Raw genomic sequence first — 14,699 nt, 5'->3', positions numbered from 1 at the left:
TATGGGTGAACTCTTAGGTCATGGCCATTGTGGCATCAAGCATAGGGAAGCAATCTTTCCAACTAGCAGCATCGGTACCAAATCGGAAACTATTAGAAGAGTAATCTCTTGAGCTCTGGCCTGAGCCTACTTAATTGGAAATTCTGGAGATGGGATTCCACAACCCATGCTTCACCCCAGGGTGAGCAATGCTAACGTTTGAAAGGCATCTCTCTAGCTCCTCCCACTCTGTTTTTTGAGAAGAGTCTGTCACTGATATCTGGAACGCATGGATTTGGCTAAGCTGGTTGACTAGGAAGCCCTGGTGCTGGGATTTAAAGCATGCACCACCACACGGGCCTTCTGTGCAGTTCTGAGGCTTAAGCAGTAAGCACATTACCAACTGCATTATCCCTAGTCCCTGGGCTCAATTTTGAATTGAACAGGTCAATCATTCACCTCTTACTGTAAGCCGTCCATGCTGCAGGCCACCAATGGTGACCAACTGCACAGCACCGATGTCATCATTGTCAACTATCTGAAATTGTTCCCAAGTGATGGCCCGAGACTGCCCCTCCAGGAGATTCAAACCTGTAAGAAACACAGAGACATGTCCTATGAAATTCTGTGCATCCAGCATATCTGTTTAAGGCTAATGATTTTTCACTCGTGAACTTATCTCCAAGTTATATTTTTAAACACTTTTCATGAAAATTGAATATCACTTGTGATTTTAGTAAACTTTGCTCTAATTTCAGTCTGACAATTGATTCCTTAAGATGCATCCTTAACTACCTGAAACTAAACACTGAGAACCCATATATCTTACTGAAAAGTTGTGACCAGCTCAGCCGTATCACCTGCTGTAGCTTGGACTATGATTCATCACCTAAAGGCCCACATATTTTAGGCCTGCTCTCCAGGGTAGCAGTATGAGAGAGGTGATCATAGTTTTACGAGGCCTTGGGGCAGATCTTTAAGTCACCATGAGCAAGCCCTTGAAGGGGACTGTGGTGTGCAGCCTCTTCCTCTTCCTCTGTCTTGCTGCTTCTTGCCCATGAAGCTTCACTTCTCCATAAGCTCCTGCCAGTGCGTGCTCTCTCATCAGAGCCCCAGAGTGACAGAGGCAACTAACCATGGGCTGGATGCTCTAGCTGTGCTAACCTTCTTCTTTATAAGTCAGTTGCCTTGGGTATTTGTTACAGAGACATCAGACTAATGCCTGCTGCTCTTCCTTTTCAAGACAGGATCCATAGATGATCTACCTCAAGGTCTGTTTCCTGAGTAAATTGGGCTAAGACATCTATAACTGCAAAATAAATAAATAAATAAATAAACCAACAGCAACAAGAAACAGACAGAAGTGAGAAGAGGGAGGGGGAGAGGAAGAGAGAAAGGGGGAGCCAGAAAGGGAGGGGAGGGGGCAAAGGGGAGGGTGGAGATAAGAGAAAGGCAAGCATATGCAAATGAGTTCCAGGAAGCCTGCTGGGTTCTTGAAGTGGGGCTGGGGACATGTGTACACACAACACAGCATATGTAAGGCATCGTGGATATATCATAGGAGCATCCAAGAAGACTAGAGGACAATCAACACATCAAAATGCTAACAGAAATTCTATCTATATTATATGTAGTGGGAAAAATGAAGAGTTATCCTACTTAGCATAGCCTCTAACTTTTCAATAATAGCAGATACCAAACTCATAATATGTAACACTTCATTTTAAAAAGGATTATAATTTTTGCAGCAACCAAAGCCAGTCCTGCAGCTTCCTTGGTGTATCTGAGCATCATGTATCATACATACAGTTGATCTTATCTCCTCATTAGAACACAGTAACTGCACAAAGTAGCCTTGCTACTCAACTTTGGTTGACCAGGCCCTTCATTTTTCTCATTATCTCTCGAACAGCCAGGATCATAAGCTGAAGCAGAGATTTGAAATTGGACGTGAATGAGTCCCTCCTCCTAGCACAACCCCAGCACTGCTTGGAAGTACATTTTAAATGTCATTAATGTTATTAGTGAAAAGGAAAATTCATTTGCATTCCACATTTGCATCTCATCTAAATGTATAAATCACATTCCCAGTCTACTTGGAATTGAATGGCCGGGTAAAGCCCCCTCTAAAAAGCTGCTTAAGTTCTTATTTACTTATTTTGGTTTCCATGCAACCCAACAAAAACAGGACAGTGGGTTCCAGGCTGCACCTTGCTCCCATCCCTCTGCCAAATCTGAGTTGGAGACCTTGACTTTCTGTCTTACTTTCAGTCAATATCACAAGAGCTACTTTCTCTCTTCATTCAGTTCAAAGGGGTCACTGTTCCGGCCTCTCTCCCAAAGAAGAAATATAGCCTGAAGACCCAAGGGTGCTGGATTTCAGTTTCTCACCAGCTACCAGGAAAAAGAACAGAGCTAACAGTCTGCTGCTCTTGGTCTGTCTCTGTTTCCACTGCCTCATGGATGAAATGGAATAAAAGGAGTTTTCTGGCCCACCCACTTCCTTGCATTTCCCTTCGGACCACACCCACACCTGTATTCCAAGACACCCGTGGTGCATTTGTGTCTGCTGTTCTGATGGAGATGTGGATAGTGATGGGGGCACTCCTCTCAAAGAAGAAGTCGTACACCTCCAGCTCCATCTGGAAACAAACAGATTCGTATGAGCCACACACAGACATACACACACAGATACATATTTACCCACAAATATACAGACACACATTCACACACACATACACACATATACACATATGCACACACTGACTCATCAAAACTTCCATGTGAACGGGGTGTTATTTTATTATAGGAAGTAACTTATTTTGTGAGATCGCTCATTTCATTCCTAGGTATTACTTTTTGGTGTTTTTAATTCTTTAATTGATCATGATTGTATATATTTAGGGTATAGTATCACACAGACACTCATGCCTACACACTGTGCCTAATCAGATCAGGGAAGTGCCATATCTGTACCATCATCTCTTGTATGTATCTTTTCCCAACGTTGGGAACAAAAAAATCCTCTATACTAGCTATTTTGAAACATGTACTTTAGTATTATTTATTTATTATTCCATGTGTATATGTATGTAAGAACATGGTATATAGATAGATAGATAGATAGATAGATAGATAGATAGATAGATAGACACACATATATCACACATTAAATATCACACACACACACACACACATATATATATAATATCTACACTTCAAAGGCACAAGTCTGAGTGTGCACAAGGTCAGAGGAGGATGGTTCGTGTTCTGCTCTATCTGCCTTATGTTCTTGGGCTAGGATTTCCTCCTGAACCTGAAGCTAAGCTATCAGCCAGCAATCTACTGTCTCCATCCTTTTTCCATGCCCCACAGAACTATAACCCTGGTATAGATTTCTGATTTCTCTGGACAACAGAGAGCTACAGCCACATGTAGTCCACCTAGATCTCAACATGGCAGCCGTGGGCTGGAACTGAAGCCATTTCTCAAGATAAAACACCTTCTTTTAATCGGCCACACCAGTGTCTCTTCAGGAAGCCCTGAAGGGTATTACATTGTGACTTGCAGAAATCAAGTCTCCTCTGAGAAAGTGACTGTTTACTTTCAAATACTTTTTTGAAACCCACCAGGCTGGACACTTCTTTCCCCTTCCTTCTTACCGTGTAATGTCTCCTCTCAGGGTGGCTGCTGTTTGGTGGCTGGTAGGCAACTTGCATGTCACTGAGATCCTTCCAGGTGAATGAAGAGATGGGTCTGGTATGATCCAGCAGGTGGGTCACATAGCCCTGGAGCGGGGCTTTAGTGATGTTGAACACCAACAAGGGTTTCGGAGTCTCATCCTCCTCACAGTCCAGAACGGAGGTTGTCAGAGGGGTCAGTATGAACTGGTCCACCTCCAGAACAAACATGGCCATAAATGCAGCCCTTGGGACCTGGTTAGGAATGCCAACTCTGATATAGACGGGCAACCACGCACTCTCTGACTTTTGAAGGAGAGAAAAAAATATAAAAGAGAGAGAACAGTGTGAATGACGTTGTGGTATGCATGGTTAATGTCATGGCATGTACCGAAGCTGCAGACTGGAGGGCGCTCCATCTGAGACCACCAAGCTACATGTTAGAATCACCTGCTGACCATCAGGAACTACCTCCAAGTGTTCACTTAATTATTCCAAGGAGGGAACCAGAAAACTGCTACTTAGAGCTCCCAGTGAGTCCATTGCGCACAAAAGGTTTGGAATGGGAACATCTACTTTGATACCAGCAAGAGCTGTGTGTGATTGTATCTTTAAAATTTATGCATTTATTTTGGTGTGTGTCTAGATAGATGCATCACATTCATGCAAGAGCCGATAGAGGTCAGAAAAGGGCATTGGATCCCCTGAAACAGGAGGGAGGAACTGGTTTTGAGCCACGGTGTGAGCGCTGGTTATCTACAAGAACAGTCTTCTCAACTGCTAACTATTGTTCCAGCCCCATGATTGTTTCTTCAGAGACTGCTACTTGTATGCTGTTAGACAAGTTCTATAATTCCTAAATGCCACGTTTCTCTCCCCTATAAAAGAAAATTCTAGACTCCTATGTATCAAATGAAACCATGAAAATAAAGCACCAGGCAATGTCTGGCACAGACACCACTAATCTCAGGCCACACAGTTTCAAAGAAGCCAGGGAAAGGATCGGGAAGAAGGGCCTTCACCCTGTGAGCTTGTGCAGCTGAAGGAGCATTGTCCACTTGGCTAACAGAACAAGGAAATGCAAGCAAGGAAGCCAGAAGTGTGAGATCTTCTACATTCATAAAAGGGCACCATGGCGTGTGAGGCCTCAGTGAGGGTATGGGAAGAAGAAGTGGAGAGCATTGATCTTTGCTACTATGGGACTGATGGGACTCACTGTTGAGAGAAGCAGGCTCAGTGAGCCAAGTCACACTTATCCCACACACCTGAACTCTGAATATTGGGCCTGGAGTTAGAAAGGAATGTTCAAGCAAGTTCTTCATTTTATCTAGGTGCACGACTGACAGATGATATCCTACATCAGTCTGAACTAAAGTTCAGAGAGAAAGAGAGGAAGGAAGGAAGGAAGGAAGGAAGGAAGGAAGGAAGGAAGGAAGGAAGGAAGGAAGGAAGGAAGGAAGGAAAGAAGAAAAGAAAGAATCAGATTTCAAAAGTAAGAAACATGGTGTTATATTCAAAATGTATGTGAATCTGTTGGTTCCAGACTCTGGAATACTCTCATTCATTAGAGAAATATAGATATAACAAAAGAGATAAGAGATGACTTATCTGCCGAGCAGGGTGCTATGCTGACTCCCCAGCTAAGCCTCCCCAAACCTATGAAGGCTGAGGCTGGGGTAACGCCATGCCCCCTTGTCTCAGGTATCAGGAGAGAATGTTCCTGGTAGAGCCTTACAGGTGGGGCATGTACAGGGCTGCTTTAGGGCCAACCCCCAGGAAATCTAAATCATCAGAAGTAGAAAAATGGTGGCTAATCCTCATTTAATATTTGGGAGTCCAGAATTTCCACTTCAATGTTGGAATACCCTGAGACTGAGGAGTTAGGAACATTCTTAGATTCAACTTGTCCTTCTGTATTTTGGCAAGAGACATGTGAGTGTTCCCATGCCACCTGGTGCAGAGGACTGCTGTGGGGTCATCCTGGATCCTGACCTAAGAGGACCATTCTTGACTAAACTGGAGAGATAAATCATCTTCTACTGGCTGCAGAATTATTGCAGGTGGTGGCTCAAGTTAGGTAGGGTTGAACCCTCCCTTCTAAGACAGAGGGATAGGCTCTGAGCTGGAACTTTCCAGAGAAATTTCCAGGAAATTGCCCCTGAGACAACAAAGCAGCTTAAAACATCTGCCAGGCTCAGAGAGCATGAAATCATATTCTAGCCATTCCTGAGCAAGTAAGACCTCTCTCCCCACTACCCCACCCCTCTCACTGCCCCAGCCAAAGCACCAGCCCAAAGGTTCACAAACTAGCCAGCAACATCTGGATAAAGAGCCATTCAAAAGTGAATCAAAGGAGACAGCCCTCTTTTCCCCTATAGCGCCAAAGATGAGCAATATTCTGAGGTACCCCAGGGATCAAAGTGTCTGCCCATGATGTGTTACTAGAAAACAACAGAAAAGACAAATTGTGGTTTTTAAGGGCTAGGACTGAACATTGAAAGCAATTAAGTGTAGAATTAAATCTTAATAAAAGTATTCTTTGAAATGTAAAAAACAAAAAAGAGATACAAACATATATAGTACTTACTTACTTAAAAGATAGATGATGTAAGAAATGGTGTTCATAGAGCCAGAAGATATGATAGATCAGACCAATCTTCACCAAGCATAGGAAGGACTCCAAAGAGCCCCTTGCAATTCTGGACTTTAAATAATGTTAACATAGGTTAAAGAGCATTAGCTTGCTTTCCTGCGGTACTGGGGATCAGATCCACACCGTGTGCGAGCTAGAAAAGCACCAGGGCACTGGGGGATTATTTACAGCTTGTGGAATACGTTGTAAAACTAAATAAAACATGAAGTGGAAGAAAGGACTTTCAGATAGGCAAAAACAAGTTCATGAAATATACTGTACTATACTGTATTCTGTAAGACATGTATGTGGAGTGTGTGTGTGTGTGTGTGTGTGTGTGTGTTACTGAGAATCAAATCCATGGCTTTGCACATGCTAGGAAGACATTTCCTTTGTAACTGACATGAACACATGAATAAGGCAATGGGAAAAAAATCCACATGTATCCATTATTACCATAAAATAATTTATATTTCCTTAATTAAAAAAGAAGAATCCTAAAATTTTGAGGAAATGCCTAGCTATATGGACTTCACAGAAGAGACTTGGGAGTCATAGGAAGATTGAAAGTAAAAGTGTAGCCCAAGTTTATGATGGAGAATGGGACCAGAGTGGCCACATTCATTACATATCTTTGGAACCAAGGCGAGAAGCTTTGAAAAGGACAATGTGTACAGCTGAAATAGATAGACTACCCGAGACAAAAAATGCCTACAAGCAACATTATATTTAGTATTGTTCTGGTCAAACCAGTGTGGAGGAGAGCAGAAGTAAAGAGAATAATTACAGAAAAAGAAAGGCCCAAATTATCATCATTAGTGAAGATATAATTATGGTCTTTGAAGCCCAGAGAATTGAAAATTTCTTAAAATAATTGAATTTAGGAAAGAAGCCAGATAAAAGAAAATTACACCAAAAAGTTGCTCTCCTATTTATCATCAATAACCAATGAAAAGACATCATTCTGTTCCTGGTAGTTCTACAAGAACTTCTAGGGACTGGATTTAGTAAGTGCTCAACTCACACGGAGTAAGTTTCCTTTCGGTACACATGTACAATGGCATTTATCGGGGGGAAGTGAGGTGCTCACTCTAAATAAGAAGACTCAGCATGGCAAAGCTCTGACATGCCAGTTCCTCCCTCTCCTCCTCAAAGAATGTTCAGTTTGAAGCTAGCATTGGTTTAAAACAATCTAGAGGTTTAAAAATCACCTATTTGATTATTTATCTGGAACCCCAAATTAGTCAAGAATGGCCAAGACAATTGTAAGGATGAGGGGTGTGAAGGCCATGAATCGGGTCACGAAGCAAGGGGAGTGGGGGAGGGATTTAGAATGGGATGGTACCAGCAAAGAAAGAAGAATAGGAAACCAGAGAGCAGAAGGTTGGCCTATGGTCTTTTTACACAACAGGAGGATTTTCAACAAAACAAGTACATATTTTTATCAAATAGTTCTGCAAATTTTGGCTATATGGAGAAAAACTATTTCTTGCACTTCACTGTGAAATATAACTTAACCTTTAGGTGTTACAAAGACAAAGATGAAAAGAATGTCCTTTAAAGGCATAGAAGAAATTGGCCTGGGGGTGTTACTCAGTGGGTACAGCAGTTGCCTAGCATACATGAGAGTCTCCATGCAATACCCAGGGCTTATAATTAATTAATTAATTAATTAATTAATTAATTAATGAAAACTTCACAGATGAATTGATGCCATGAAACAAAATGAGCTCTGAGGCACACATCCCCACTGTGTGTCTCTGTATAAGACAAATGGTTATCAATAAAATCAGTTTTATTTTCTTCCTATATTCCCATGTTTTTAATATTTTCCTCAATGAACACACTGTCTTCCTATCTATAAATGAATCTGTTTTGTGATTTGTCAAATGACTATGTAGTAGGTTAAGGCTTAGAAAACGAAAAGGCTCATTTACACAGACAATGAAACTGACCTAGAAACAAAAATAAAGTCTTTAACACAGTGAGGGGACAATTATGAAAAATCAATCAGAAAGAAAAATATCAGATGTTTAAGTGGAGGTATGAAGGCATTGATAATGAAAGGGTTTCATGACAAACCAACCAGACAATATGTGCTAGTGAACTACAAACCAGTTTTGAATGTGTCAACCATGAAACAAGAATGCATAAACAGCAAGGCCATCACTGTGAAACAAGAGGCTGGCCCCTACTATTATGTCAAACCTAGTTGACCACAGGTTCTTTCCATTCATAGCTATTTACACATGCTTAGCATGTACCAAGCTCTGTAGCAAGAACTTTATAAGGCGTGTCTCATTTAATCCCCTCAGTTACTTAGAGTTAGGTTCCAGTGGCCTCATTTAAGATGAAGAAAGTGAGACATCAAGACCAAAATCAGATGGCTGGTAAAGCATATATAGGAACCCAAGTAATCTGGGTACCAGCTTCCATAACTATTAACGACAGATGGGAAACCTGAGCTTTGAAAAGCTTCCTGGCTCATTTAGCTGATCAATTAGGCAAGATTCCCTCCAAGTTTCATTTCCAGACCTCAACTACAAACTTCTGTGATCTTGTTTCATCATTTTCATTATTTTTAGGGAATCACCGATTCCTGGGTTTACTAGGAGAAATGCTAGTGGGAAGGCAGAGAGCAGTGGAGGTCTTACCCACAGTCCCCTGCATTGTATCATACTGGCATAAATATGGGCTGTGTCAGCAGGGTCACTGTTTCCCCAGCCTCCCAAACCAACTGTAGAATATGTGAACACTGGAGTAACATTCAAAATAGTCCATAAAGTTTCATCCACTTTTGATCATTGGTTCAATGTGAAAAGACACAGAGGAGGAGGGTGAGGAAAATGAAGACAAAGACAGATGGAGCCTTTGGAAAACCATCCCCTCAGCCCTCTGTCCTAAAGTCTGAATGAGCACAAGTAAGACTTGGTCTGCTGCAATCAAGACACTAGGCTGCCTTGCCCTCTGTCCCCTGTGGCCTTACAGAGCAGATGCCTTGATGTCAGGGAGGAAAGAGGGAATACTAGAAAAGGGCGGAGCTGAAAGTTTTAGAGGGGAAAAAGGAAGAAGGAGAGACAGATAGAGACAAGACAGAGGACAGAAGAAGATGGAAGAAGGAGAAGAAGATGAGCTGAGGCCACGTGGCCTGAAGGAGCCGTAAGTAGCCAGGGATTTCAGAGATGGGCAATAGAGCAGTGTAGGGTACATTTGTCCAATGTCGGCATGCAGCTTGTATTTATTATCAGTTGGGTTTTGTGGTCTTTGCGAGGGCATTTTGGGGGGGGTTGGAGATTTACCGTTATAAATCTGATTGGTATATTACAAGTCTCTAGTGTTATCAGTTTAAAAGGCTAAGGGGGATCTGTGGTCGACTTTCTGCAGGCTACCCACACGGATGGCCTGGGAAGTGAGAGTGACTTGGCAGCAAGCTGGCCCCAGGGGTTGTCAAGACCACAGTTGCCAGTGCCTAGCTGGACTCAGCGTGGATCATGGTTATTGTCTTGGTTTTGGTTTTCAGTTTTTGGGTTGTTTTTGTTTTTGTTTTGTTTTGTAAAACTACACACTACATTTAGGCACAACCTACAAGCCAGAAGTTGTGCCATCATCAGCACAGAACTCTTCTTCATAGACACCAGCATGGACACCCAAGAGAACTACTTTCTGACAACGAGCCAGGTAAGGACACCAACACACAACTCCAAACTTTACCTTGTATACGGTTTTGCTCCTTCTGTCCGTGAGATCCAACTGAATGGGGATGTAATCAACGTTGGGTGAAGGGGGCTGCATGTGTTGGTAGTGAAACCCCATCAGCAGAAACTCCTCACAGCTCACTTTCAGACTTGCCACTTGCTTCGATTCCAGGGCACAGCTTCCATCTGGACACTTCAGTCCAGCCCCTAGCTCTGGAGAGCACAGCACTGTGTTAAGACATCTGCTTGAACACAATGATTGTACAAACTCAGAATGCATCTTCCTGCCTTGGACACGTCCTCACTCACTGCCCCAGGCCACTTGCACATGCACCATCCAATTATTCACCCACTAGACTGTCATTGTTCTGAAAGGTCATAAACTTCTTTACTTAAAAAACCAAAAACAAAACCCATTTGACCAGTTGTCTCATCAGGGTTCACCTACCAAAAGTTAGGCTGAGGGGGAAAAAGTATTAAAGAGGGGCTCCGTGGTATTTGAATACCTCTGACAAACATGTCAGTGGCTCATTGTGGGCATTCACAACTCAGCCACTGCTTCTGTTTACATTATACAACCTCATGGGGATTATCCACCCACAGTAATCCCACCTCCTTGCCCCTGGTTGGTCTCTTTAGCAAATGCTTCCTTAATCCTTCTCTTGCCCCTTAAACAAGCTTGTTCTGACTTTTTGAACACAGAGCTATCCCTAAAAGACTCTGACTGGGCAGTGGTGGCACACACCTTTAATCCCAGCACTTGGGAGGCAGAGGCAGGTGGATTTCTGAGTTCGAGGCCAGCCTGGTCTGCAGAGTGAGTTCCAGGACAGCCAGGGCTACACAGAGAAACCCTGTCAAAAAAAAAAAAAAAGAAGGACTGTCTGTCTCCTGTCTCTCCCAGCTGTATTTTCACTGTTGCTGAGGAGTGGTGCTCAGGGAGTCTCATTTCCATACTAGAAGAAACAGGTATTCTACTCCTCAACCGAGTGGCTACGCTAACAAAATGGACTGATGTTCAACTTCAGCTGTCTTTAGCTGGAAGCTTTTGTTCAAAATTCAAGGCAATACTGTGGCTATTTCTAGGTCTTCCCATGATCACTAGAACACTACTTACTCAGATAGCAAGTGTTCGAAATGTACAGTTTATATGTCTACCACGGGGAGTGCTGTAGAATATAGTAACTGAATGGATACTACAAGGGGCGTTTCAGCCAACGTTCTGGATGCCTGGCAGCTAACTACAGTCTTTACTAGAATACAACCCAATACTACTCAGAAAAGAGCACACTAGTGTCCCCACTGCTGTCCGTTGCTATAATCATAGATGGAAACCCATGAGCACTATAACAGGCCAGACCTGTACTAAGCACATTGTGTCCTTACTCCCTCTTTACCCAGCCCTATAGAAAAGCTACTCTCTTTTCCCATCTAACAGAGGCTAAAACCACTGATAGCTAAACTAATAAAGGAAAATATAAACTTCAGCCCCAGATGTTTCTGATTCTGATTCCAAATCCACAGCCTTAACTAATCTATATTTTTCTTTTCTTTTGTTTTGTTTTAATGCATTTTTAGTTTCATTTTCATTTTATTTGATTTTTGGAAATTAGGGTTTTTTTTCCCCCTCCACCATGTAGGCCTGATGGTCAAATACAGGCCATCCAGTTTGGAGGCCAGTGCCCCCACCAAGTGAACCATCCCACTAGCCTGTGTGTGTGCATGTGCATGTGCATCTGTGTCTCTGTGTGTGCATGTGTCCAAAAGAACTTGTGCCTCAGTATGAGTTTGGAGGTCAGAGGACAATTTGGAGGAGTAGGCTCACTTCTTATACCATGTAGGTTACAGGCATTGAACTCAGGTCAGGCGTGGTAACAAGTGCCTTACCACTGAACTACCTCACTAACCCTATAGCTTAGAGTTTTCAACAAGCTAAAAACTATATTTGTTAAGCAGAACTCTGTCTTTGTCGATAGAAAGATGAGAATTTAGACATTTTGTTCAGTTTTAGTAACCTCAACTACTAAGAGGTTACCTATACCTACCTGTCTCAGAGAAAAAGCTGTGTGGCTGATCTCCCCGAGGCCCTTCTGACTTACGATTCACCACAACCAGCTTGCCGTGGGCTGGCAGCTGAGTCCTCAGTAGGTCTAGTCTGATGGTGCAATCCAGGCTGGCAGTCCTACCATAATCAAATTGGAGCAGGTTCTTATCAATGGCTTGCGATAAGCCATAGAATTCAGTCACTTCCAAAACATTACTGCTCATACGGATGATGTTACAGTCTGGTTCCACAAGATAAACCCGCAGGAGAAAGGTTTCCATAAAGGTGTCTGTTTCAGTAAACCTGGAGAGAGAACAGAATAAAGGTCAGGTTTATTGGTGCTCAGATTCTTCGGAGACTTGTACACTTATTGAAAAAGTTGCCCTCGTGAGCCAGATGTGGTGATGTATACTTCTAATCCCACCTGAAGCACTTTTTCCCAGAGTGTTAGCTTAAAGTCTGGGAGGCGAGAGCCAAGATCTTAACAGCATAGCACCACCACCTTCCCATGCCCCTTCCATTCAGGCTCAGACAAAAGAGGCCTTTCAGGCAATCCTGGATTTTTAATAAAACTCACTGATCAGTTTTATTACCAGTTTGAGAAAAGACTGGGATACAGACTGCATTTGAGGCTAGCCCAGGCAACTTAGCAAGACCTTATTTCAAAGAAAATCAAAACCAAAATAGAATAATAACAAAAATTGTCCTTGACAAAATGTGTACTTCAGATGGAATTTGGCTCCATTTTCTCCTCTATTTTTGGCCTCTCCTTGTTCCCGTGGCTTCATCTTCTTTGTGCCAATGATTTGTGTTTTGTTTTGTTTTGTTTTGCCACTCCCTCCTTACCCATCTCTCTTACAAACCCTGCTCTCAAATTCACCATCCATCCTAATATCTAATGACTGCTGAGACCTCAGAACCTCCCTTCTAGCACATGCATAATTTAAGAGCATGAAGGCTGGGATGAGTTTCAACTTAGGACTGAAGAAGTACTGAGTGTCACGATCTTTTCTCCTTCAGAAATGCCTATTGGGATGTCCAGCTCAGCACTTGCCATGTAAACTGAATAAATACTTGTTATTGCCATAATACTTATGTTCTGGGCATTTTCAGAGGCGACTGGTGACGTGTTATCATGCTGTAGAAGTGAGAAAGGTGATAATAATGAGTGTGCCCTGGCAACACAACTCTGAACTGATGAGTTTGTAATGTAGTCCAGCTGTGTTAATAAGGCCTTCACCACATCACTGGACCCTGCAATAGGCATTGTCCATCCCTCTCACCAATGAGGAGACTGAGGTGCAGAACAGTTGGATAGCTTGACAAAGAAGCTGAAGAGGAGATTCAAGGAAAACAAACTGCTCCCCGGTCCCTTGCCTCTAGTCTTTCTGAATGCCCTATTACAAATGTCCTTAAGACCAAGTGCATGCCAGCCCCTTTAACCCTCCCTTGCACAGGCCCCTTCCCACCCTTCCTACATGCTAGAAAGCCAGAGGGTCTGGAAGCTGAGAGGACTCATCCGTTTCCCTAGCCTTTCCTGGCAAGTTCTTTGAACTTTATTTGGGTTAGGCTCTAAAGTTTGGAAAGATCAAACCCACGTTCACATTGATGTTGTAGTTTCTCAGGAAATGCCTTGGTGTCATGCCACTGTTTGAGCACAGCGTTTTGTTTGTGACTTTTGTTTGGTGGTTGCAACTGTAATCATTCCCCAGTTGCCCATCCTCCAGGTTCTGGCAACCACTGATCCACTTTCTGTGTCTATGAAACTAACTACCTATTAAGACATTTCATATAAGTGGAACCATATAATACTAGTTCTTTTTGTGGCTGGCTGCTCTCATTTGATGTAATGCTTTTAGAGTTAGTTTATGTTGCACAAGTCAGGACATCATTAGTTTTTGTGGCTGAATAATATCCCATTGCATGGTTATACCATTGATCAATTCAATTAATTCAGCATTTTATTTATTATGAATAAGGTTTCAGGGTTAGCATTTTGTGTAAGCTTTTATATAAGCATAGGTTTTCACTTATGTATATAGATGGGAGGTGTTTTATAGGATTATATTATGAACCTATGTTTAATTTCATAATTGACTTTAAACATACTTGTACTGTTTGACATCTAGAAGTGAAAAATATCGTGCTTCCTATAGCTAAGCATCTGGCAATCAAACTGAAAAAAAATTCATCCAATCTTGTAATAAGTGTCCATCAGATTTTCATAAGGAACTTGTATTTGTGACTTTTGCCCCATTAATGGGTTGAACTTTCAAGGTTAAGCAATGGATTACAGTAAGAGAAACCTCTGCCTAAGACCGGAGGAAAACACAATGTAGTTAATAATCTGTAGAAAGGCTCCAAGGAGGAAGAGACGAAAGAATCCGACACTGGCTGCAATGGCTGCCTCACCCACTCGGATCTCCAACTGCTGCTGAGTACTTTTTTTACTAGATTACAGTGACTCCTACAGGAAAACATGTAGTGGTAGGAAATGCCCACGGAGTACACAGCATAACTATCTGGCAGAAATAAAATAAATCATAAGAAAGGGTTCTATGCCACTCACCTGTAAAGTCTAAGCTTCACAGAGTCTTCGTCCAGAATTGGGCATCCATTGTGAACATACTTCACTTCGTTGGGAAGAAAATGGCAATCAAAGACCTAGGTCA

General features: G+C 42.4%; 1 protein-coding gene across 1 annotated transcript in view; it reads right to left on the bottom strand.

Annotated features, from left to right (window-relative positions):
* The window catches only part of Frem1 (FRAS1 related extracellular matrix 1), a 150,266-nt gene that overhangs the window by 100,343 nt on the left and 35,224 nt on the right, over positions 1-14,699 (bottom strand). The window contains exons 3-8 of the mRNA XM_021160224.3: positions 14,597-14,691; positions 12,029-12,330; positions 10,003-10,199; positions 3,642-3,965; positions 2,513-2,621; positions 439-570 (exon numbers count right to left, since the gene is read on the bottom strand). Of these exons, the coding sequence (XP_021015883.1) occupies positions 439-570; positions 2,513-2,621; positions 3,642-3,965; positions 10,003-10,199; positions 12,029-12,330; positions 14,597-14,691 (1,159 nt within the window). The remainder of the gene's footprint in view (positions 1-438; positions 571-2,512; positions 2,622-3,641; positions 3,966-10,002; positions 10,200-12,028; positions 12,331-14,596; positions 14,692-14,699) is intronic.

The sequence above is a fragment of the Mus caroli genome, unplaced genomic scaffold, assembly GCF_978045245.1.
Source record: "Mus caroli unplaced genomic scaffold, Mus_caroli_1 scaffold_6, whole genome shotgun sequence".
In the NCBI taxonomy this organism is placed as follows: Eukaryota; Metazoa; Chordata; class Mammalia; order Rodentia; family Muridae; genus Mus; species Mus caroli.
This window is presented reverse-complemented; position numbering and strand designations above follow the sequence as displayed.